This window comes from Stereum hirsutum (assembly GCF_000264905.1).
Source record: "Stereum hirsutum FP-91666 SS1 unplaced genomic scaffold STEHIscaffold_1, whole genome shotgun sequence".
Lineage (NCBI taxonomy): Eukaryota > Fungi > Basidiomycota > Agaricomycetes > Russulales > Stereaceae > Stereum > Stereum hirsutum.
In genome coordinates this window covers 3,270,780-3,294,861 of record NW_006763131.1, presented here as the reverse complement: position 1 = coordinate 3,294,861, position 24,082 = coordinate 3,270,780, and the positions used below count along the sequence as shown (strand labels likewise).

General features: G+C 53.6%; 9 protein-coding genes across 9 annotated transcripts; 3 read left to right on the top strand and 6 right to left on the bottom strand.

Annotated features, from left to right (window-relative positions):
• Positions 1-385: 385 nt before the first annotated feature.
• On the bottom strand, positions 386-3,308 carry STEHIDRAFT_127567 (Bromodomain-containing protein; the record flags this gene model as incomplete). Its single annotated transcript, XM_007299017.1, has 7 exons — positions 386-745; positions 809-1,188; positions 1,250-1,549; positions 1,609-1,954; positions 2,125-2,592; positions 2,700-3,025; positions 3,080-3,308. 7 exons carry the CDS (start codon positions 3,306-3,308, stop codon positions 386-388), a joined length of 2,409 nt encoding a protein of 802 aa, XP_007299079.1.
• A 240-nt stretch (positions 3,309-3,548) lies between these two features.
• STEHIDRAFT_47663 (transcription factor) lies at positions 3,549-6,789 on the bottom strand (the record flags this gene model as incomplete). Its single annotated transcript, XM_007298002.1, has 11 exons — positions 3,549-3,622; positions 3,741-3,801; positions 4,386-4,742; positions 4,811-5,052; positions 5,191-5,355; positions 5,433-5,557; positions 5,647-5,733; positions 5,817-5,867; positions 5,985-6,079; positions 6,153-6,608; positions 6,688-6,789. The coding sequence occupies 11 exons, from the start codon at positions 6,787-6,789 to the stop codon at positions 3,549-3,551; spliced, it is 1,815 nt and encodes a 604-aa protein (XP_007298064.1).
• A 224-nt stretch (positions 6,790-7,013) lies between these two features.
• On the top strand, positions 7,014-8,658 carry STEHIDRAFT_165008 (uncharacterized protein). The gene is made up of 3 exons (XM_007299016.1): positions 7,014-8,028; positions 8,096-8,205; positions 8,268-8,658. Exons 1-2 carry the CDS (start codon positions 7,097-7,099, stop codon positions 8,193-8,195), a joined length of 1,032 nt encoding a protein of 343 aa, XP_007299078.1. The 5' UTR covers positions 7,014-7,096; the 3' UTR covers positions 8,196-8,205; positions 8,268-8,658.
• Positions 8,659-8,823: 165 nt separating this feature from the next.
• Positions 8,824-9,811, bottom strand: STEHIDRAFT_107190 (Frataxin; the record flags this gene model as incomplete). The annotated part of the gene is made up of 4 exons (XM_007299015.1): positions 8,824-8,980; positions 9,121-9,215; positions 9,328-9,445; positions 9,570-9,811. 4 exons carry the CDS (start codon positions 9,809-9,811, stop codon positions 8,824-8,826), a joined length of 612 nt encoding a protein of 203 aa, XP_007299077.1.
• Positions 9,812-10,097: 286 nt separating this feature from the next.
• Positions 10,098-14,105, top strand: STEHIDRAFT_90097 (uncharacterized protein). The gene is made up of 10 exons (XM_007298290.1): positions 10,098-10,559; positions 10,624-10,997; positions 11,054-11,110; positions 11,174-11,274; positions 11,333-11,389; positions 11,451-11,533; positions 11,593-11,714; positions 11,771-12,953; positions 13,035-13,770; positions 13,833-14,105. The coding sequence occupies exons 1-8, from the start codon at positions 10,376-10,378 to the stop codon at positions 12,407-12,409; spliced, it is 1,617 nt and encodes a 538-aa protein (XP_007298352.1). The 5' UTR covers positions 10,098-10,375; the 3' UTR covers positions 12,410-12,953; positions 13,035-13,770; positions 13,833-14,105.
• A 209-nt stretch (positions 14,106-14,314) lies between these two features.
• STEHIDRAFT_71861 (CBS-domain-containing protein) lies at positions 14,315-17,543 on the bottom strand. The gene is made up of 6 exons (XM_007298135.1): positions 17,353-17,543; positions 16,673-16,960; positions 16,464-16,598; positions 15,877-16,402; positions 15,727-15,821; positions 14,315-15,670 (listed from the first exon to the last, which is right to left on the bottom strand). Exons 1-6 carry the CDS (start codon positions 17,419-17,421, stop codon positions 14,777-14,779), a joined length of 2,007 nt encoding a protein of 668 aa, XP_007298197.1. The 5' UTR covers positions 17,422-17,543; the 3' UTR covers positions 14,315-14,776.
• Positions 17,544-17,851: 308 nt separating this feature from the next.
• STEHIDRAFT_117753 (uncharacterized protein) lies at positions 17,852-18,551 on the bottom strand. Its single transcript, XM_007299014.1, has 3 exons — positions 18,257-18,551; positions 18,028-18,189; positions 17,852-17,968 (listed from the first exon to the last, which is right to left on the bottom strand). The coding sequence occupies exons 1-2, from the start codon at positions 18,459-18,461 to the stop codon at positions 18,089-18,091; spliced, it is 306 nt and encodes a 101-aa protein (XP_007299076.1). The 5' UTR covers positions 18,462-18,551; the 3' UTR covers positions 17,852-17,968; positions 18,028-18,088.
• A 221-nt stretch (positions 18,552-18,772) lies between these two features.
• On the bottom strand, positions 18,773-20,383 carry STEHIDRAFT_117752 (uncharacterized protein). The gene is made up of 8 exons (XM_007299013.1): positions 20,302-20,383; positions 20,132-20,234; positions 20,033-20,075; positions 19,951-19,963; positions 19,850-19,897; positions 19,727-19,781; positions 19,472-19,630; positions 18,773-19,386 (listed from the first exon to the last, which is right to left on the bottom strand). Exons 1-8 carry the CDS (start codon positions 20,314-20,316, stop codon positions 19,070-19,072), a joined length of 753 nt encoding a protein of 250 aa, XP_007299075.1. The 5' UTR covers positions 20,317-20,383; the 3' UTR covers positions 18,773-19,069.
• Positions 20,384-20,696: 313 nt separating this feature from the next.
• On the top strand, positions 20,697-23,924 carry STEHIDRAFT_71855 (AAA-domain-containing protein). The gene is made up of 9 exons (XM_007298134.1): positions 20,697-21,007; positions 21,115-21,237; positions 21,324-21,773; positions 21,839-21,996; positions 22,053-22,225; positions 22,284-22,886; positions 22,951-23,233; positions 23,291-23,370; positions 23,434-23,924. Exons 1-9 carry the CDS (start codon positions 20,802-20,804, stop codon positions 23,806-23,808), a joined length of 2,451 nt encoding a protein of 816 aa, XP_007298196.1. The 5' UTR covers positions 20,697-20,801; the 3' UTR covers positions 23,809-23,924.
• The last annotated feature ends 158 nt before the right edge of the window (positions 23,925-24,082 follow it).

The window sequence follows — 24,082 nt, the reverse complement described above, 5'->3', positions numbered from 1 at the left end:
TTGTACATATATGATTATGAGTCCTCGCTTTCGCTGTTTTGGTGTTTTCAATGATATACGTCTCGCACTGCACTATATTTTTGACTACTCTCTTGGTTCGGTCGCGGGCTTACAATCGGTTGAACAATCGCCTTTCGGATGGCTGTCCAGTCAAGTGAAGCGAGGAAAAAGGTCTTATAATATAAGAGAAACAGTAAAGAAGTTGGGAAAGAAGTAGGTGTAAGTAATCGACTAATAAAGTGAGAGCGAGTCTGTGACCACCCTGAACGAACCCAACGACCAATGACCAACGAGCATGTGCAAGAACAAGAACCGGAAAAAACACGCAAGTGCCAATACGTAGACTAAACGGGAAAGGCAAACAACAGTCAAGGACATGCATGATTTACTCAGTGTCGCTCCCAGAACTATCATCGTCCGAGCTCGAGTCCGACGATCCGTCGCTGTCATGTCCCGCCGCCACCATCCCGGCATCACCCGGCCTCGTACCGTTCGTCGCACTAGCAGCACCGCCGTTCGCCTGCTGCTCGAACAACGCCATCTGCGCCTCCAGTCGTCGAATCTTCTCCGCCTCGGCGTCCTCGTCCATGCTCTTCCGCTTCAGTCCGCCTGTGCCGGTGCCCTTGCCGGTACGAGCCTTCTTGGGTGCTTGTGCTTGGCGGACGGGGCGTAGGACGAAGTTGTAGAGCTTGGTGAGGACGGAAGCGGGTAGCAGATCTATTTCGAGCTCGATCTCTTCTTGGCTCTAAAGAACGGGCGAGCGAATGAGATGACGGTAAGAGGCACGACCGACAAAAAAAAAACTCACGTCTCGAATCTCAGGAACACCCTCATGAATGATCTGAATGACCCGCTCGAGCTTCTGCCCGTCGATCCTCGTGATCGCATCACTGAGATCCTTCTTCTGCTCGAAGGTAAGTGTGTCGTCCTCTGCGACAGGCTGCGAAGCGGCAGCGGCAGCATTCTTCTTTCCTCCACCGCCCCCACCAGCTTTCTTCTTCGGTGGCGCCTTGTTCTCCTTCTTCGAAGGTTTCGAGGATGAGGCGATGGGGGCTGAGGCTGAAGAGGACTTGGAATGCTTTTCCTTCTTCTTCTCTTTCTTCGCAGGTTTCGAAACACCAGACGACTTTAATGCCGAGATGCTGTTCCTCATCGTTTCGATCTGCGACTCCATCGCCGCGATAGCACCTACAAACGACCGTTTGTCAGCTTCGCGGTCACGCTCAAGCAGAAAAAAAAAGGTACGCACGAGCGCGCTCGTCCTCTTCGTCATCTTCCTCGTCATCGTCATCATCCTCGGTCTCATTCCTCGGCTGCGGCATATGCCCCCACTTTTCCTCAAACAGTTTCTGCAACTCCACGCCGGCCTTGTGAACCGGCGAGGTATCAGAGTTGTACGCAAAACAGTTAGATATCATGAGCTTGAAGTCATCCCGGAACCTATCCGCCGAGGCATACTGCCCAGACTCGAGCTTCGTACGCATCGTGCTGAGGTCCATCGGCTTCTTAATGATCTTTGGGTAGTCAGGGATGCCGAGAGAGATAGGATCTACAGACGCATCACTGAGCATTCACACAAACGTTGTCAACAAGCGAGACGAGACGTACCAACAGGTTGCGCAAAGGGAGCGACAATAGTGTGATGCGACTTCCTCCCCAGCTGGTCCAAGATCTTACCACAGTGCTTCAATTGCTCAGCCCCGTTCGTGCCCTTTGACCCCTTCGAGGACTTCCTGGCCTTCTTCGGCGCATCAGCGTAAGGCAAGTCCTTCGGCGGGGGCGGATGAATCTCCCGCTTGGGCCGCGTTGGATTCTCCTCATTACGACGAATGACAGGTACGGAAACCGACTGCCGGCGAGCGGCAGGCTTTTTCGACGCAGCGGTAGGAGCGGGAGCGGGGGCAGGCGGTGGTGGAGGTGGAGTAGCGACCTTTTTCACAACGGGAGGTTTCGGCTTTGGACGTCAGACGTACGAACAAAATCCAAAAGAAAATTAACACATATATTCGACATAACAAACCGAGCTGAGATGTACGGAGGTTGTAACAGGAGGGTGGAAGCGCAGGAAGATCGGGTATTCGAAAGGAAGAAAAAAAGAGCCGAACGAAGCAGAAAGGAGCTTACCGCTTCGTTAGCCGGCATCTGTTTGATCTGTTTATCGAACGTGGCCTCCACTCGCCGACCGGACTGTGTGATGGCATGATCTGGACCGTTGAACGTAAGGCAGTTCTGGAAGATGCGTCGGACGTCGGTAATGAATTCCTCGGCGTTATAATATCTCGCGTGAGTAGGATCTGGGTCTGGCTTGACGGGGTTAGACGAAGCGAGCTTTCGTTCAATAGTCGAAAAGTCCATGGGCTCCTTGATGACCTGGGGGTAATGCGGGATATTAAGAGCAAGAGGGTCGACCGGGAACTTGAATGGCCCTGCGTCCTTGAGTTTCTTCAGAGTGCGAATAGTCGAAGTAGCAAACTTATGTTGATGGACGCTGAGAGTCGACACGCGCGGTGTAGTGTCGACAGGAGCGATGACAGGAGCGTTGTTGCCGGTGAAAGAGGACGTGGGCGACACTGGGGGAGGAGTGGCAGGAGTCTGCGTGAGGACGACGGGACGAGGGAGGCGGAGGGAATGCAATAGTAGACGATCAGCACGCCTGCAAGGGGGCGCACGACGATGGGAGTGAGCGGAATTATGCTTACATGTGCCGATGCCATGTCTGCGTCGGACGACTTGCGCGCTCTCTTTGCTGGTGGGGGCTGTGCGTCATCATCCTCATTCATGGGGAAGTCATGCGCGTTGTCGACGGCAGTTGGCGACGAGCCATTTGGAATTGACGCGGGCGTAGTACCGTTGCCGTTGCCATTGACGTGGCCATTAGGGGGAGCGGGATCCTCGTCCATGGGGGTGTCCTGCGACTCCTGAGTCTCCTGAGTGGTTTGTTGTTGCTCGGCCATGCGGACGTCGTCGAGGAGCTCGCCATTGGACGGCGGCGGGGTGCCATTTGGGGGGTGTATGGGGATGGTGTCTGGGGGCGGGCGTTGGCAGGAGGGAGAGATAAGAGATAGATAAGGGAGCGCACCTGGGTCTAGGGGCGTGCCGACGGCGGGACGCGTCGAGGACGCGTCGAGTTTGGCGTTCTCTATTTTGATAGCAAAAGGCTCGTCGTCGTGGGGGGGATCGCCGTTGATCTTGACGGCGACGGAGGTTGCTGTGTTGACGGGTGTGGCGGGGGAGTCAGCCATAGGGGAGTCAGGGTGGTCGTCGACGGCGACGTTGGGGATGGCGTGTTGGCCGTTGAGGGCGTTCATGGGAGCTTGATGCGTGACAGTGACTGCGTGACGAGTGTTGGTGAGGGAGGGAACAGGGGGCAGGGAACGATTTGGGGGAGCGAGCACGTCCGGACGCCCCCAAAGGGCTTTATACCGCTCGAAATAAGGTTCGATCTCCCGCGCAGGGGCCTCAAAGGTTTCGTCCGCTCCCCCATCGTCTCCGTCCCCTGTCCCCCCGCCCCCGCCGTACCCAACGCTGTGTACATGCAGTCTGCTACGCTACGACCCAGTGCCCTCCTCCTCGTCCTCCTCGACGTCCGCAAACACTGGCTTCGGCTGGTTCGCCCTCCAGGCTGTCCGTGCGAATACACCCGGCGGAGTCCGAAAAAACACGTCAGCAATCAGTCATCAACACCACCAAACAAGACCGCGACCCCCGTTTGCCCCGTCGCCCAGACTCTGTGTACGCACCTGCCGTCCATTGTGGGTCCTGTTCTGCCCTCTCCGCGTACTTGAGCAGCGCCTCCCGAGGCTGGTGAAAGACGAGTCAGCGCGCAAGAACACAAGGCAAGAGCGAAGGACAGGCGTGGAAAAATCAACGGAAGCGAACAGCCGCGCGCGGTCGCGTGCGAGAAGGTGCCAAACCGGGACTAGCCCCGGTGCCCCGTTGCCACCCCGGCAAGCGCTCGCCGAGTCTGCGTCGACTTGGCTCCGACTTTTGTGCCCCCGTCCCCTCTATCGCAACGAACGTTCTCCGCACCCTCTTCCCCTCGTCCTCCCTAACACCCACGGCGTACCCCGCCTCTCACCGTAGTATACAACAATGAGCAACAACATTTGTGAAACATTCCATATCAGATCAATCAGTCCCCCGCGAGACTGATTGACCGATGGACCACAAGATGTGCCCACGATGGACCCCAAGAGCCCAAAAACGCCAGCTTCTTCACCCTGCATTCTCATATCCAGGTCCAGTAGAAGAAAGCACAACGGAATGGGAGGCGCGTATCCCGCATCCGAAAGGAAAACGCAAGCTCCCGACGCATGATTCCGAAACAGACAAGCAGCAAAAGAACAAAGGGTAAAAGGGTGAAAGAAACAGAAGAGAAGACTCACATCCTCGTCCCTCGTCGTATCCCTAACCAGATTCTGCACGACATGCTGCGTCGCACTCGCTCCCACTCTACCTCCCTTACCCGGCCCCGTAACAGGCATCTCCGGCCTCCTGCTCTTCCTCGGGTCCATCCTCTCCTTCTCCCTCCTCCTCTTACTCCCTCTGTTACCCTGCTCTCCCTCCCTGAACATCGGCAGCGCATGCGGCGTGATGATCGTTGGCGCCGCAAGCGCGTCCGACATGTCTTCGATCGTCGGCTTTTTGGAGGGCCCTTTGTTGAGGAGCAGTTTGGCACCGTTGAGGGAGGAGGACGGAGAGTAGAGGACGGAGATTTGGCCGTTTGTAAGGCCGGTTATGATCTTGTATTTTGTTTGCACAATATCATGTTGAGACTCCATTTCGCGAGCTGAACGAAATTTGAACGCACCTGATTGATCTTCGGATGCCACTGCACCACCACCGGCGTCGCATCCATGTCCACCTCCTTCTCCACCTCCAGATCCTCCCTCCTCAAGAACAACAACTTTCCCTTACCTCCCTTTGCAGTCGCTCCGGCGCCCGTGACGACGTACTTGTTATCCGGACTGAAGATCGCGTTCGTGGTCGGGTAGAGCGTGAGGACGTTCGTCCGCGTCGCTAGCGGTTTCTTGAACGCGCGCAGGTCCCATACTGTGTTAATTATGTTACATCACCGTCGTCGGAAACGTCAACAGGGGATGCCGATGACAGGAATGACGAAGAGGGATCAGAAAATGACAGGATCAGGAACGGAGATCCAATCAAAGAAACAAAGGCTAGACGACGCACATTTGACCGTATCATCTCCGCCCCTCGTCAGCAACGTCCTCCCGTCCACCGAAAAAACCAACGAACCCGTCTCCGTCCCCTTTGTATGCGCGCCTTCGATCGTTTGATCCGGCCTCACCAGGTTCGAGTTCGTCTTCCAGAGGTGTAGGGCGCCGTCGATACACGCTACCGCGACAACGATACGACATGACCCGTAAGAGGGTGCAGAGAGAGAGAAGGGAGTCGAGAGAAGGGGGACATACCTCCGCCGATGACCCTCCCATCGGGCGAATAACCGCACGTCGTCACTTTCGTGCGCGCACCGCGTTCTTTGGACTTCACGACGATCACCGTCTTCTGCTTCCGTTTGTTCTCGACGTCCCAGATCCTACAATGGAAACAGCAATGGAAACGGCGAGTGAGCAGGTGGGGCACTAATAGGAACAAGGGGAACAAGGAGAAATGAATGAAACGTACCGGATAGTCGAGTCCGCCGAGCTCGTGATGAAGGTCTGCGCGTCCTTCGGGTGCCACGCGCAGGCGGATAACTCGCCAACATGACCACTGCATAGTAAGTAAGAAAAAAAGTAAAAGAAAAAAGGTCAGGGCCCGCAGAGGGAGAATAACAGTTTGTGGTGGGAACTCACGCTGTGTTCTTCATGTCCCGAATATATGGATCGCCCTTGATGTACGTCGCCCTATCAGTCAGGTCAGTGTATCCAAGTTCTACATCGCATAAAAAGAAAGCAAGGAACAGACGGATAGCGGGAAACAGGAATAAGGGAGTAGACTTGAGTTAGAGAAAAAAAACCTACTGTTCGTCTCCGTCCCTATCATAAAGCTTCGCCTGCGACGTGCCCGAAATAACGAGGAACTTGTGCCCGTCCGGAGAATACTTCAAATCATGAATCTGCGCCCCGACTCGCCAGTCAGCAACAAATAACATCTCCACAAACCAGAATAATGAGACAAGGTGCTCGCACATGATAGCTCCCCGCCGGCTCCCAGCTCTTAAACGGCCTACACCTCGCATCCATCCCCCCAAAATCCCACAGCTTACAATCATAATCATGCGACCCGCTCAGCACCCGCGCGCCCGACGGGTCCAGAGCGAGCGACGAAACGACTTTCGTGTGGTCTTTGAGGACGAGCTCGTGCGTCGTTGGGAACTCGTTGCCGGGTTCGTTGAAAGGCGAGGGGCCGACGTCGTCCTCGTCGTCGGATGCAAATTCGTCTGGGTCGAATTCGGGTTCGAAAGGCTCGTTTGTAGAAGAGGATGAAGAAGTTTGGGCTTGGGCTTGTGACTGTGCTTTGGAAGGGACGGGAGGGGGCGGCATAGAGCCAGGACCTGGGGAAGCAGAGGCAGAGGTCGAGGTCGAGTCCTGCACAGGAGCAGAGGGACCTGGAGTCGCTGACTCGCTCTTTGCAGGCTCCAAAGCCTGAGCATGGTCGGGAATAAAATCAGTTTCACGAAGAACACCATAGGGAAAGCGAAGAGAAAAAAAGGAAAGAACAAACATCATCCTGTCGTTTATTCTTGTCGAACCTACCAGCGTCGAGCGTCCTCTTACTAGTTTTCTTCCCAAAACCAGCGATGCCCATAGCAGCAAATACATCCATGTCCGACATGATGGAAAGTAAGAATCGAAGGGCGGATAAACAGAGTGTGGTCGTCGATGAGAACGGCGCCAGAGAGCTGAACTTGGGCCACCCTCAATGACGAGCGCTACTTACATAAGGCGCTGTGTCAGTGGCGAGACGCGAGCGACGCGTGACGCGTCTCGTCGCGGTTTCAATCGATTTTCTTGGCGCCGTGTCTTTGCTCTCCTCTTCCAGCGTGAACTCTTCTTGACGCTGCTCTCTGTCGTCCTCTTCAATAAATAGTCTCTTATTGTCCTCACTTTATACTTGGATTCATACGCCGTAGATGCAGCGCAAGATGATGAAGAGACAACGCCCATCGTCGCCTGACATTCCCCATATCGAAGACGAGGAACCTCTGGACACGAACATGAATCGAACCTCCAGCCCACTCCGCACTTCCAAGCGACGACGCGTCCTTCCCCCCTCTCTCGACGGGCCCTCACGCGGCTGGGCCAACTCCTCGAGTCTGCACAGTCCACACCTACAGTCGAGCTCTACGTACGAAGACGATGATGATTACTGCGACGATGACTTTTCAGAAGATGAGCCTGGAGAAGCAACTGGCGGTGGAGACGATGATGCGGAGATGCAGGGTGTTACGATGCAGAAGTATAGGAATGTGAATAGTTTGCTGCACGATCTGCATGCGGAGCAGCAGTACCGGCGCATTTTGTCCTCATCGCCTGGCCCAAGCGCACCACCACCGCCACCATCGCTCCCAATTGGTACCACGAACGGTTATGGGCAAGCTTATACCCATCGTGTTCACCCGCATCCACAATATCGTTACCCCGACCAACAACAGCAACAACAACAACAATTGTATCACACGCATCTCCATCCCCACCATGCTGCACCGCAGCTAGCACACTACGCCCAGACTTCGCGATTCAATTCATTATACCCCCTCGCCAATGGTGACGGTGAAGGATATGGACATGGAAGTCATCCAGACGAAGATGTTATCCCTGTGACGAGGTATACCGCTGGCAAACCAACTTTTCCGTCGCCGCCAATCCCCCCGCCTCATGCTCTGATTCATTCTCATTCGCACAATTCGACATCCTATCACCACTCCGCACAGCATCCGTTTCATCAACAACAACGTCATTCAGGACCCAAAGGCCTTAATCTTACTCAAGAGCCTGTAGTGCAGGAAGACGAGGAGATGGGCGAAGAGGATAGGGTTAGGGAACGGTATGAGGATACGAACAAGTCAGTTCTCTCCTTCGCGTCTTTCGTTCCACGAGGTAGCTGACGGATTTTTCTGGGTTGCGTATAGGCTGCTTCGTGAGCTATTTTTGAGCCGAAGGCGGCACCTCGAAGATCCCGTACAAGCCAATGGGTCGCCTTCTGTTTCGGAGCCGCAACGGTTCGGATGATATGTCGCTCGTGAGTTGTGCTTTTCTGAATCGCCTACTTGTTTGCTGACATTTCCCTTCTTTTCTCCATAGTTTATGCTTTGAGGGTCCTCGCTACTCCACATACCACTTGCTGCCCCCCCGTCGACGCTTTTCAGGGCACGTCTCCATACCCTCGTATTACGCGGTCACCACATCCTCCGCAAATCATGCACTCCGTTACCAGTATCTGTGACCGTCATCCCCTGTCGTCTTTCCATCAGACGGAACACCCTTATGAAACCTCACGTCATATTCTCTCATTCGCCTCGACCATCCTTGCCGTTCTCTGTCCTTTCCCCTGCTTCCCATATCAGCGCTCTTTCATCTTTCCTTCTCATCACTTGTATCTTTACACATACACTGGCACTCGCATCCTCTCGGTCATACAGAATTCCCTCGCTTGATTTTGCATTCTGCGTTCCCTGCCCATCGTTCACTTTCCCCACGATTCGTTCCCTTCATGCATTTTTCACCTTCCGTGCTCATCTCCTTAGAGTATACAAGTTCGTTGATAGAATACTCTCCTGCACGTGCTTCTCGTGTATTCCCGTTCGATGAACCAACACTGCATCCGTATATTTCTATATCTCGTAGGACATAAGAGGGTCTAAGGAACCAACTTCGAAGTCTCCTCTAATCCCAACTTGACTTCCTTCCCGAACACGTCGCTCAGCTCCTTGTCGAGGAGGGTACTTAATGAGGTGTTATCCCGAGAGTAGATCCAGTCGTCTTGGGTTGGGACGTAGTCGTAACGTTTTGGACCACTGAAGATGTATGGTTCCGTTTTGCATGAGACGCGAAGGATGGAAGTCGGGAAGGTGTTGCGAAAGCAATGATGGTTGCGAGTGAGTATTGGTTCAGGTTGAGCAGGTTAGACAAGAAGGTAATAGTTTAAATGACATACCTCAAAGGCGAAGACAACCATATCTGCTTATTAGGCGGCTGCTTGTTGATCACATACGTCCCGTGAGATCCCAGCTTCAGCGTCAATACCCCGCTCTACATTCCCAGACGAAGACGTTGCATATTAAGGACAACCAGAATTCATTCATTGAACACGCATAACCGAGAGTGAGTACAATACAACCATACAAAAATGGACGGGGCGCACGTTATACTCAATCTCGTACTCCTGCTGTCCGCTCTCGTCCACCAACGCCTCTAACGAGTCCAGCATCGCGTCCATAGTCGCGTCGGACAGCTCGTTGTACTGATCCGTTGTCAGATTGCTATTCAATTAGGCGCGTCCAGCACCCATTGGGTTCATACTGGTCAATGTCACAGGCCTCCATCCGGGTAGAGTGAGGATTGTCCGCCCACCTGTAGACGACCTGCGGAGGCGGTGTGGCATACCATCGCCTCTGCGACTCTCTAAGGTGAGTGTCTGATGGTGGATGCGGTAATGTTGCTGCCCGAGAGGTACAAGCAATATCTTCCCTTGAGGCATAGGAAGTATTCTTGCGAACAGTGCATAGGCGTGTTGATTTCGCAGACAGCCCAACAGAAGTGTGAAGACGGCGACTGCATGGACGTATTGGTTTATCCGCAAGAGAATGAAAGATACTCGAAGTGTTGATAGTGGATGGTCTGAACATTGCTAGTGCACTGTCGTCGAAGAGGATGTAATTTGCTATAGAGGTCAATGAGGGCGACGTTCGTACATAGGACGTGGTGTGGCGCCACTGTGGCGCTCGATTGCGAATTCCCAAAATGTTCCGAATGATCCCGATCGGAGCGACTTCGTTCTTGACGACGACGCGTCGCGACCAACCTCACCGTCCTAGTGTTACTTGAACGCCACCTTGACCAGGATGGACAGTGGGAGTCGACAGTGTCTCATCTTTTCGCCTCCTATAACTTTTTCTTTCTGGGCCCTGCGGATGTCGCTAGGCAAGATAGCAGCGCGAGCTATGCCATAACTGAGACCTGCCGCCGATTGCTGCCGCTCTATCGACCCACTCAGACGCGGAGGGTCTCATACATTTTGCTCGCCAATTTCGCGCATGACTTACATTGCTCCGAGTCTTCCACAGACCTCATGCGCAGAGTATAGAAGGCGTCCTATTTCCCTCCAAATTTTGTTTCTCGTCACTCGTCTTTCAGCCTCCTCCACCTCTCATCTTCCCACTCGACGTTAACCCGTCAACTACTTCGCTACAATGGCTATACAGTCATCCATCACGGGTGCCCTCGTCGCTTCTCTCGCGCTTTTCGGAGCGGCACACGCTGCAGTGGACGTAGACTTGACTTATTTCCCCACGAACCCGGCGGGCTCTATCGCGAATGTGGTGCTCGACAATTACATGGGAATCAGTTGGGAGTTGAGCTCATTCAACACGCTTTGTGAGTCCTATCTCCATTCTACTTTTATGCACCCCAATCCCTCACACTTCCTCTGCGTTCTCAGGGGGCAACAACACCTCCGGCACACCCAAGGCCATGCAGAACTACCTCTCCAACATCGCAGCTCGCATCTCTAACCCTCTCCGCATGCGTGTCGGCGGCGATACTATGGAATTCTCCAATTATAGTTCGGCCTTGACCAAAACCATGCTGAAGCACCTCGACGTGAAGAAAAACTATACCGTCGCCACCACCTATGGTCCCGTCTTGTTCGACGTCATGAACAAGATGGCGGATGATGTAGGAGAGATGCAGTTCTTGACGGGCTTAAGCATGCACAAGGCGCCTGAGAACGGTGGAGACGCTGAGGCGCTGAAGGTGGCCAGCGTGGCGACGGAGAAGCTAGGGTCAAGGCTAGATGCGTTTTTGCTTGGAAACGTGGGTCGTTTTGTCCACGCCCTTTCCAGGGACACTTTCTGACTCCCCGCATGCAGGAACCCGATTTGTACCAGGACCACAAGAACCGCAAAGTGTACAACATCTCGGACTACGTAAGCTTCATTCAATGCCCATCCTTGCCAGGCCGGATCTAATGCCTTTGACGCGTGCCATAGATTGGAGAGGTGGATTACATCGTCAACGACCTTACGACAGGGCCCTACGGTGATCTGAGATCGAAGGACTCCCTCGCTGGTCCCTCAATCTGCTGTGACTGGTTGGTTGACTCGTTTTATCGCACCTTTTCGTCCCAGGCTCACCATGCACGCTCACAGGGAGTTGTCGGATGTTCTGAATGCTGGGCTTGCGGGCGAGAACTATAAATACTACGCGTACGTCTTCTCGACCTCCTTGCCTGCTCGCCCGGCGCTCATCACTTTATCCTCTATACAGCGTGCAGCACTACCCGGACATTTACTGTTTTGGACCCACCGCCTCCAACACAAACATCTCCAATTACCTCACTCACACGTCTGGTAAGCGCACTACATGCCCCCGAAACCAAATGATCGTCAACTCACGACGATCACCCTAGCCGTCTCGTACTCGGGTTTCCAGTCTGCTGGTGTAGCCTCGGCGACTGCGGCAGGCATTCCCGTTATCATGAGTGAGGCCAACACGTGCGCTTGCGGAGGATGTCCTCTCATCTCCCCCACGGTAAGCACCGCTTCCCCAAGGCCTTCTATGCACCTTACTTACATTTAACTTGTCAGTTTGCCGCGACGCTTTGGGAAATCGACGCCTTCCTCGCATTGGCTGCCAACAACTACTCCGCAGCCTACATCCACACGCGCGAGTACGGCGTCACCTACAACCTCTTCGACCCTCCTGCTTCTCGTGACCCTCTCGACTCCGACTGGAAGACCGGAGCCACCTATTACTCTGCCCTGATGATGAGCGAAGTCATGTCCAAGAATGGCTCCATCGTCGTCGACATGGATATCCAGAACTCCAAGTCAAACTCCGACAGTCATATCGCCACATACGGCATATACGATCTTTCCGCTTCGACAGGCTCCACGTCCAGGCTCGGCGACATGTCGCAGGCCCAACGCGGCAAATTCGTTTTCATCAACTATGACAATTCGACGTCAACGACTTTCCAGGTCCCTGCCAATGTAGCCTCTACCATTGGCCTGCGTTACCTCCTTGCACCAAAGGTCACCGAGGAGACTGACATTACGTGGGCGGGGCAAACGGTTGGAAAGGAAGGGAAGCTGAAAGGATCGCAGGAGACGAAGTATGTGGACTGCAGCGGTAGCGATGGGTGCACGATCAAAGTGCCGGGGCCAGGTCTTGTTTTGGCGCTTTTAAACCCGAATACGACCTCTTCGTTCTACCAGGAGGCCTGAGCTAGAGCAGAGCAACGTGTCGTCAGGGATCATTGATATTGCACACAGGTCCATTCATAGCTTTGTTGTTTTTGGCACGTACATTGTATAGACATATTTGTATCTTGGAACTTGTACTCTCAATCGCACATCCTCCCGTTTTTGAACATTTAAATTCCATTGTACACATCAGCTAATCGAATTCGGAGTTAAGGCGTTTTGCGTGCGTCCACTTGCGGATATATATGTTCAGTGTCGCTCCCAGTCAACGCTTCATTCTCCAAAAGTATGCGCCACGCTCGTAGAGCAGTAGATGGCTCCTTCATTTTCTGCCGCTTCTTCGTCACCGTACGAGACCAAACCGTTCCCCTGTCCCTGTCCCTGTTCGAAAGCAACAACTCTCCCTCCCGCGGTGCACTCAATAGCTTCGACGAGTCCTCGACCTTGGCGGAAGGAGGAGGCACGTACTCTATGGGAGACAATACGTCCGTCACCCGAATCACGAAAGTGTCGGTGCCGGCGTGCTTCGGGTCAGAGGAACGCTCAATCTGGCAGCGTAAACGGCCTATCCACAGTAACGAAGCCAGGTCAGCAAGTATGTTGTAGATCCAACAACACCACACACAAAATCACATCGTCTAATTACCTTGGTAATACGGGCGGTATATTTGTGATTGACCGACTCGAACCCTGTACGGGCTGCCGAATGTGATTGCGAGGACTTCCCCACTTCTGAGGCTTCGCACAGTCACTCTGATGATCCCTTGCGAGAGGTCAATGATAAATGGAACCCCGACGTTCGAGATGGGTTCTTGTACGATGGGGCGGCCTATGCTCTTCGTCGACGCTGTGACAAGTCCATCTTGGAGCAGAAGACGCCACAGTAGCGCATTCTTCTTCCGAGGAACAAGACGCCACGGTTCGTCTCCATTATATTGCACCAGGTCTCTTCCTGAGGCGAAGCTGGCGGGATCGTTGTCCTTCGTGATGCGGAAGAAGATCTGGCCGATAGAGCGAGTACTGTCGTGGTCTTCTTGTACGCTGCTCGGAGACTTGGCGTGCGCGATTTTGGAGGGCGGTGTGATCCGCATAGGTGTTAAACTGTTTCGACGATAGTAGAAGAAGCCACGGGTGTGTTCCGGGAATGGAATGATTTCTCGATTCTGGTCAACATCCTCATAGTAGAGTATACAAGTTCTGCGGCCATGTTCGTGGCCTTCGGGAGAGAGGCGGTCGGACAGTGTGGTGATGTTCAAGCGCTTCAGACCGGAAATGTCTTGGAAGTCGGATGGTTGGAGGCGAGATGAATCTAGAGTTTGGATAACTCGAGATTTATGCTGCGCTCTCCGTTTAGGTTTCGGTACCTGACCGTTGCGCTCCCCCTAGATTGAGATGAGTCTGTTAGTTGTTGTGTACATGAGGGCGCACTGTAGGGAAAGCATACTGTTGTCTGTCCTGCTTGCGAGCCAGCTTGTGTACTAAAGCTGAGGCGGCTGCGCAATATTCTCCACTGAGATGATGCGGAGTTAGTGACGTGAAGGACGCACACAAACTTGGAGGGCGTCCTTTGGATGAAGTTGGGAAACATGCTCTGGGGCGAACGAGGTGGTATACCGCCTCCTACTAGGCGACTGATCCTCGCACGAGACGGTTGAACACCTCTAACACACTGGCCGCTCCGCCCAAGATGCGCGGACACTTGAAGAGGTTCAAGAACGATGATGAGGCGCAAAGAAGGAACAACTGAAGCCAACTCAGGCTCGGACTTCAACAAGCGTGGACCTAACCCTACCCCATGGTTAAACTTGACGCAGTGCCACTCCAATGCATGCGCAGAGTTCTTGAATATACTTCCTTCCTTCCTGAGGATCACCTCAGTGCAGTTCAACAATCACCGTTCTGACAACGGGCTTCGGAGTGAAACGAGCGGAAGTTATCATATTCTATATGAAAAATCGTAACAATTCGTAGCACAGCGCACATCGAGAAGGGGATAAAATCATAAAATCATATGTATATAAAAGCCTCCAGCGTACAAGATCCAGAGACCCAAAGGAAATACGTATAGAGTAACTAGTGAGTGGAGGGCCATCATCGGAATCGACGGGAGTAGAACGCATATGTACCACCAGGTATGTATCCAAGCCGAGAGTCGCTCTTGAGCTCGAGAAAGGACCCAGTTGTGAACGACTTATGATCAGGAGAAGAGGTATGTATGATACTCTTGAAGTAAGTATCTGGCTTCACCCTAGGAAGAGCAGATATTAGAGATCCAAGTAGTCCATCCGATGATCGGTATCATTTTCTGTAGTAATGAACGAAACCAAGCAGTCACCATCCGCATTCCAAATCCCACTCTCCACAACTTCCAATCCTCCATCACACCCCTCAATCCCTCGTCAACCTCGAAATCGTAAACACACTCAAGATCACAACCGCCAACGCGCCAATACTCGCCGGCAACACCATATCCCTCGGAATCCCGAATATTTCGTCCTGCGGTATCACATGCGCTGGCGTCGGCGCCGAATACGCCACCCCCTCCGGCAACGGCACATTCCCGCCCCCCACCGGCGTCGACTCGGTCTTCTCCACCTCCCTGATCTCCTTCGCCGCCTTCGCGCTCGCCTCTTGCGCCTTAGCCTCGCTCTTACCCGCACCAGCCTCGGCCCATCCTTTTCCTCCCTGAATGATGATGACGACCCGATCGGCGTGTGTCTGACGTGCGTTCTTGACAGAGTCGGAGACGTCGTTGTCGGAGGTCATGAGGACGGTGTCGCCGTCTGCGTCGGTGTAGGCGAGCTGGAAGTCGAGAGGGTCCGGGATCGGGTCGTCTTCGTTTTCTGGCCTGAAGCTCGCGAAGAACGGGTCGACGGAGAGTTTGCCGGAAACGATATCACGGAGGTTCTCGACGTTATCGTGTCTCGCCTGGAACCTATGCGTGTTTCCACTCGGCGTCCTGAACTTGAACACATACGTCCCATCGTCGACCGCGGGGACGGCGCCAGTGATAGAAGGCGCACCCTTGTGGCCATTGATGACCGACCCGTGTGGGTCCTCGTCAACGACGGAGGCAGAGTCGTTCGGGTGAACCTCAGAGTGTGGCGATTGTTGTATCTGAGAGCTGAAGGACGTGTCCCGGAATTCGGACGGGAGGTGAGAGCCCGACATGACGGATTCTGTGTCGTCGTGGCCTATAGAATCGAAGAAACGACCCCACATTGGGCCACCCTCGGTCTCACCAGCGGTTTCACCAGCGGACTCTGCAGTCATAGTGTTCATCTAAAGACAGACATAAGAATTGCGTAGAATACGATTGAAATAAATAGAAATCGCACCTGCTCGAGCGTAGCATATGTCAATTTGAGCACGTCGACGATTGCGACCAGTCGACCGTCTGCCTCAAGGACAGGCAGGTTAAGGTAGTGGCCGTCTATCGAATAACATTAGTGATCTTGACAGAGGGCAACACATGAATCATCACTCACTATGCATCTTCTTCAACGCATCGTGCACAAACATTGTAGGAGGTGCGGTGTCCGGATGCGGTGTCATAACCCTCACAACACTACACCTACTCGCGTCCAATCCGGCCGCAATAACCCTCAAAACCACATCCTTACTCGTGAAGATGCCCGCCACCCTCGGCACATTGTTAATCCCCGTCGTGCCCTCCATAACACACACCGCCGTCGTCCTCCTCTCCTTCATCAACTTCGCCACCTCCTTGACCGTCGTCTTAGGCCCGACGGTAGCAGGCTGCGTGCGAGAGTCCATGACGGTAGTAAGATCCGGCAGGGCGGTCTTCTCGCGGAGCGCGTCGACATAGGCGAGCATGGCTGCGGCTTGGGGGTTAGTGGCGATACCACCTCCGAGCTCGGTTTGGACGCCTGCGAGGGCGGAGTAGAGTTTCTCGGAGGCGGAGGAGCTGCGTTCAACCTTGTCGAGGGCATCGTGGAAGACTTTAGTGATATCGAGGAGACCGACGACGTTGCCTTCTTCGTTGCAGACAGGCTAGTGTATGACGCAAATGAGAATTACCGTATTGAAGTGGTATAAGGGACGTTGGACGTACCAGATGCCTGAAGTTACGTGTGACCATGAGCTGCAATGCCTCAGTCGCGCTCGTCGTATCGCGAGTGACCATGGGATTCCTGGTCATGACTTGGCTAACGGCCGTGACATGGGGATCAACTCCCTCCGCCGTAATCTATACCAACACCCCATCACATAGCGGCATACTAATCAGCACCTCCCGGAGCCTGAAACTCAAACAAGACTCACCCGATATGCCAAGTCCTTCGCCGTGAAGATTCCACTCAACCCCTCCTCCTCGTCCACTACAAGCACACAATCCGTCCTCTTCGCCGCACACAGCTGACTAGCCTCCGCTACCGTGATCGTCTCCGGTACAGTCAACGCCGGACTGGGCTTCAAAGCCGCCACGGTCCCCTTCGCCGCGCTCGGCTTGCCGCGTCTGCGGCCTCCTGCCGGTGGAGGTAAAGAATTGTTATAGGTAGTGGAGATCGTGCGTTTACGAGACAATTCATTCTCGATACGTTTGCGGAGGGCCTGTTGGGGGAGAGAAGGGATGTGAGTATGAGATTGTGCGTTTGTGGAGGTGGTGCGTTGGCGTGTGGGGGTGACGCGGCGATGTTGTTGTTGGCCGCTATGATGGGAGGGCGCGGCATGGGTTGGAGCTGAGTGGACTTGGTTGGGGAAGAGGATTTCTGGCTCTGTTTGGTCGGGCATTGGTAATGGATGTGGATGTGGGTGTAGGTACGGTCTCAGGTATTTGGCGAGCGAAGAGTTTTATTATATTACACGTGTGCGCCGCGCACCCTTCTTCTTATCCCAAAACGCGCTATCGCAGTGCACTAGTGCACGCCGGCCGTACGCGTCCCCAGCGCCAACCAAGGAGGAGAAAAGAAAAGTGAAGGCAACGAAGAAATGTTCAGACTGACCTCGTCGCCCATCGCCCTCTTGTTCAACTTCTTCCGGCTGTCCGAGCCATGGCCCGAGATTGAAGACATGTTACTAATTGAACCTGTTGTCGAATAAAGCGATGCGGGTCTTTGACCAGCACCTGAAGATGGAAGAGGAGAAAGGGAACGTTCAGAGCCCGGAAAGGAAACGGGAGCGTCGTGGTGACGGGAGTGAGAGGGAGAGGAGGACGGGACTGGGATGCGGGACATCTCGCGAGTGAAACTTTGTGACTTTAGTCTGGCGGCGGACCAGGCGGCGAACCTTCACGCGCTTCCACAAATTCACGGTGAATGTTCACCCACAATTCGCGGCTTTTGCGTGCAGATCGAGTCCCGATCCGGTTTGGGGCGCGTGGATGGCGCTATTTGGATGTGTTATGCGCAGAAACGAGAACGTGGCCGGGAGGACGCGTTACACGTTCAACGATCCGGAAGCCTTCCATTACTGGTCGCCGCTTATCCGACAGCAGCATTCTCGAGACGAAGTAATAGTGGCATAGGGTACAACGTAAATAGCAGCACTACTACAATACAATCAATACCGTACACCCGAAAAAGCAAGAGTCAATCCAGAAATCGTGAATGCGCCTATGATCTAGACATTGGAAGCATGAGTACAATATTCGTATGGAAGTGGTAAACGATGTTACTCACCGTACAAACAGACTCGTAACACAACAGAGCCAACAATAGGGGCGTTCGAACAGACAACCCTCTACCGCTTCACCTTCACGTTCCCCCTAGATTGCCCTCCTTGGTACTTCGTCGTATACAGATAATACCCTCCTCCGAGCACAGCGATCACTAAGAAGTTCGCTACAAAGCCCAACAATCAGCCACGATTCACCACGAAGGGCATCCAGATAAAACAAGAAATACTCACCCATAACGAACCCCGCAACACCCTGGAATAGATCTATGCCCAACGTTACAAACGTCTGCACAAGCTGCAGCGCCGAGCTCGCCACATCCTGCAACAGCGCCAAGAACGCCTGGAAGAGCGCGATGATAGATTGCACGAGGGAGGTGGCGATGGCGGAGAGGGAGGACACAAAGTCTCCGAGTGCGCCTGGGATGCTGTTCGTCATTATTGGATGGTTTGATTGGACTAACTGGTTGGATGAAAAGCAATGGATATGGTATGTAGGCCGTGGTGGTGTTGCAGCAGGTGTGGTATGGGTCAGAGAGAGGAGAATGAAGAGCGGGTGTGGAGAGGGGTGTTTTGTACTCGTCAGTACAGGCGCTACGCGTGACGTCATGGACGCGCTCCAGTTGAGTCGCTCTGACGGAACCAAGTCGGAAGCAGAACTGCAATGCTCGGACCTCGCCGGGATGACGCTCAGACTGCGTGGAGGAGCACGCAGATGCGGTCAACCAAGATGCAAAACAAAATGGAAGAGAAATAGGATAAGAAATTTTATTGGACACAAAAACCAATAAATCGACGCTTGTCCGAGTTATTCGACACCATACGATACGTCACGTCACCTAAGTTAACACCCATCCCCAACCTGCCCTCCCTTCCCTTTCCCTCCCATTCACATCAATTCCATACAATACGCACCTAAGTGCGACTCGCAGCGTGTAGGCCGACTCAAAACGGGAGAAGAAGGATGATGCCCTTGTGGCCTATTTGGCCAGAACCACTCGACGCTCTTGCTCATCATACATCCCTCTTCTCTCCCCTTTCCAGCCCTCATCGCCTGGGAGGTGGCGGCGCAGCACCGCCCGGCAACCCCATCCACCTCGACACACCCGACTTCAACAAATTCCACACCGGCTCGGCCGCCTTGAGCGGCGCCTCGGGCTTGGTGATGTAGTTCTCAATAACGGCGATAGTGTGGTTGAAGGCTTCCTTGGTGAAGGCGGACTGGAAGTAGCGCATGCGGACAAAGTGGAGGTAGAAGATCGGGGTGAGGAAGGAGTTTTGGAGGAAGATGGTGCCGAGGATGACACGGGCGACGATCGCAATTTCGGTGTAGGCGACCAGGCGCATGGCGGTGTCGTAGTTCGCTGTTGTTTAGTTGGTTCATGATTATAGAGTAGGCGTGGTAAGCTGGTGAGGACAATTACGAGAGATTCAGGGTTGCAAACGTACCTTTTACCCACACTTGAAGTTTACGCGCGATGGGATGCGGCTGAGGAGGCCCATTCGGAGTGGTGGGTGCACCTTGAGGAAGGACTTGGGGCATGATGGTCGTCCTCGTGAACGTCAGAGCATGGAAGAGTGAGAAAATAGCAAAGGGGAGCAGCGTGACTGTTGCGTTGTAGGGTGGCGGTCAGTATCCTGCGCGTAACATGCATGCCAGGCCTAAAAGGTATCGTGACAGGCGCCGGGAAGAGAAACACGTACTAGTGATGGGTTTGGAGGACCACCAGAAGGCAGCGAGAACGAGATATTGGACATTCTGAGTGAGTGAGGTAAACAAGTGTAAGTACGCGCTGATGTGGCTGAGAGAGGGACAGGAGTACGGACTTCGTCACCCAGCGCGCGTTTAATCCAAGTCCCATTGGGTGCAGGGACCTACATTCCAATGAGTTACACCACTTCCCTCGAACCATAGGCACAAAACATACCCCGAGAGATTTGCTATTCAAACATTCATAGACACGTTAGCTTTATCACAAAGAAACACGATGGCAGGGGTGGAGCACGCACAAGCAGACAATACCATAACTGAGGATGGCACCGGTGTATGCCACTGCACAAACATCTATCTTCAATACGCGATCCAAACCGAGGTAGAAGAATGCATACGTTGATACCACCACTTAGAAGGGCCTCTAAAGAGAGCGGCCGCAAGAACATATTTAACGGCGGAGACGAGCAAGATAAAGTGGCCGCCAGCCCAGGCATAGTGCTGTCATGAAATTATGGTCCAGTGAGCACCACGTCCAAACACTTTCTGACAAGTGAAAGTGAGATACCTGTGGTGTAGCCATTCTGTTCTGTGCTGTTTGGTGAGCGACGAGGCTGGTGAGGGCGATAAGAGGGTGTGGAGGAGAACGAGGGCAAGCGCGAGGTTGATGTGTCCTCGCTTTTCTGGAACGGGCGGTCAGCGTGACGTAACGCGAACGGGCCACGCGAGTCCGGGCCTCAACACCAAGCCTCCAACAAGCTTTAATTACTTGACTTCAACACAATAGATATTTATTTGTGGTATTGTTCCTAATGTTCTTGCAGTCTTGCTATCCCAAGCGAGCCAGCCAAAGTCAGCATAGCAAGAACCTGCAAGAACACGTATGCAAGCGACTCAGTACGCGTGTGGCGGTGTAAATCGCAGTTACAGTCGCGGCGCCACAAGTGCCACGCCCCGCATCCTGAACTTGACCTCTACCATCTCTGAACCATCTCTGAACCCTGAACACGTATAGTTCCTCATTATATCCTCTAGACAGAACACAGAACCTGCTAGACTAGAAACATTATGAGCAGCTTCTTTGGTCGTACCTCTGGTGGTGCCCCGCCGCCCCAACCACCAAGGGGCACTTCACCCTATTCCAGACTACCTGATGGCTCTGCACAGTCTCTACCCTCTGGCCCGCGCGGAGGACAGCGCGTACAACCTCAGTATTCTGACTATGAGAAACGGTCTGTGGATCGAAGGCCGCCACCATCGCATGCTGGTGCAAGGTGCGTTCACTCGACACTCTGGATAGCCCCCACGCAAGGTGGTTTGCTGGAGCTCCAGAAACTTGCCTCGCCTTCGGCACAACTTCTGATACTATACAATCTACTAGCTATGGTGTGCAATCGTGTCCGAGTGACGCCCTCGCTCTCACCAATCGTTTGATTGTCCATCCCAACGATTTCGCCGATGGGGAGCATGTCCTGCTCAAGGGCCAATTCCCCCTGACAACAAGGTGGGTTTCGTGCTCATAGGCCTACTGTCTGTCTCTATAACTAACCATATCGTCACTCCATCTCTGTTCACTTATATCACCAATAGACACGATAACACCGGCCGCATTTCTCCAGGTTGCATCGGTGCCTCCGCTCTTCAACGCCAATGGATCGGTCTCTCCGTCTCCGGCGACAGCGTAACAATCGAACCTATCTCCTCCCCTGCCTTCCTCCAAGACATCGCCCTCGAAGTCGGCTTCCTTAAACGCGGCCTCGAAATCGCAGAACAGTTCTCCGCGGACGAGATGGCGCGGACGTTCATCAAGGCGTTCGCGGGCGTCATGTTCGCGCTTGGAGAGGTGTTGGTCTTCGAGTTTCATGGTCAGAATTTGAGGGCTGTTGTCAAGAGTTGTGCTGTCGTGGAGTTGGCGGATGGACAGAGGGGTGGGAGGGGCGGGTCAGGCGTTAGGGATGCGGGTGTTGTGATGGAGAGGACGGATGTGACGTTTATGAAGGATCCATCGACGGCGATTAAGATCAAGTCGAGTGCGAAGAAGTGAGTGACTTGTGTTGTTCAATTTTGAGCTTTATTTCGTGTGCTGATGGTCGCATTTGGATCAGGGCTGCACCAAATGCGATTCTTGCTCCGAACTTCAAGTTCGAAGATATGGGTATTGGAGGTCTTGACTCCGAGTTCAGCGCCATATTCCGTCGTGCATTCGCATCCCGTGTGTTCCCTCCAGGACTCGTCGAGAAACTCGGTATCCAGCATGTGAAAGGTATGCTCTGGCTGTTCTTGTACCAGGGCTGGAGCTAACTTCGCCACCACGGTCAGGTATCCTTCTTCATGGGCCACCCGGAACCGGTAAGACGCTGATGGCGCGTCAAATCGGAAAGATGCTCAACGCGCGGGAGCCCAAGATCGTCAATGGTCCTGAGATTCTGAACAAGTTCGTCGGTGCCTCCGAAGAGAACATCCGTAAACTCTTCGTGGATGCCGAGAAGGAGGTATGTTGTTTATTCGCTGTTCCCTGAACGGTATGTTGACCTCGGGATCTCGATGCAGTACAAAGAGAAGGGAGACGAAAGTGGTCTCCACATCATCATCTTCGATGAACTTGACGCCATATTCAAACAACGTGGCTCCACTGGCGGCGGTACCGGCGTCGGCGACACCGTCGTCAACCAGATCCTCTCCAAAATGGATGGTGTCGACCAACTGAACAACATCCTCATCATCGGCATGACCAACCGTATCGACATGATCGACGAGGCCCTCCTCCGTCCCGGCCGTCTCGAAGTTCACATGGAGATATCCCTCCCCGACGAAAACGGCCGGTTCCAGATTCTGAACATCCACACCTCCAAGATGCGCACGAACGGCGTCATGGACGACGACGTCAATCTTTCGGAGCTCGCGCAGCTGACGAAGAACTTTTCGGGGGCGGAGATTGGCGGTTTGGTGAAGAGCGCGACGAGTTTTGCGTTCAATAGGCATGTGAAGGTGGGGACTATGGCGGGGATTTCGGAGGATGTGGAGAATTTGAGGGTGAACATGGATGACTTCCTGAATGCGTTGGATGAGGTGCATCCGGCGTATGGTGTCTCGGAAGAGGAGCTAGCGCAGGTCGTTCAGAATGGGATCATCCATTACGACCCCATCGTCAACGTAGGCTGCTTTCGCATTGTCGAACGAGACACCTGGATGCTGAATCTTCTTATGTGATATTCAGGAACTCCTCCACAGCGGACAACTCTTCGTCGAGCAAGTCCGGACGTCCAGCCGCACGCCGCTCGTCAGCATCCTGCTGCACGGGCCTCCTGGGACAGGAAAGACGGCAATGGCAGCCACTATCGCCCAAGCCTCACAGTTCCCCTTCATCAAGCTCATCACACCCGACAACATGGTTGGTTTCTCGGAAGCGCAGAAGATCCAGTCGATATCGAAGGTCTTTGCCGACAGTACGAAGAGTCCGATGAGTGTAGTCGTTGTAGACAACCTAGAGCGTTTGCTAGGTAAACATATTTCAATGTCCTAACCATTATCCGCTCTAATAAGTGTTTTTACTTTAGACTGGACACCTGTCGGTCCCCGTTTCTCAAACGCCGTCCTCCAGACACTCATGGTCCTCATGGCCAAGCGCCCACCAAAGGTACACTCTCCAACTCTCTTTGTTCACATTGTTACTTACTCAATGTTACTCTTTCATCACCAGGGCCACCGTCTCCTCGTTATCGCCACTACGTCCCTCCGACCCATGCTCACAGACCTCGGGCTCGCCTCCTTCGACTCCGAAATCCGCGTCCCACCGATCACCCGTCTCTCCTCCCTCAAGCACGTCCTCGAAGCCGTCGAGCTCTTCCGTCGTCCTGACGATCTCGCTCGTGCCGTGGGCATGCTCCGGCAGGCTGGATTCCAGGATAGCGAGGAGGGTGGGATGGACCTGGGCATTGGTGGTGATGACGGGCAGGGACGGGGCACGATGATGGTGGGGGTGAAGAAGTTGTTGAGCGTCGTCGAGATGGCGAGGCAGGAGCCGGAGAATGTGGCGGAGAGGTTGGTTAGTGCTTTGATGGGGCTCGGGATGTAAGTTTCTTGATATGAGCGGACAGGGAAAGCGCTTGGATTCTGTTGTGTACGTTGGCCGCGGTTATTTGACTCTTTTTGGATGGGTCGTCAATTCGTTTGTATCTTTCGCCAGTGTGTCGTCGAACAGAAGTCGTATACACAGTGACGCATGGCCAATGAGTGAGAAAGTGATGAACCCTTCGACATAATGAGCGTAAGGCGGTATAAACTGTCTAACCAAAGATCTAGCATACAAGTTCCAGGAGCTTCATCTAAGATGTCACAACATCCAAAAC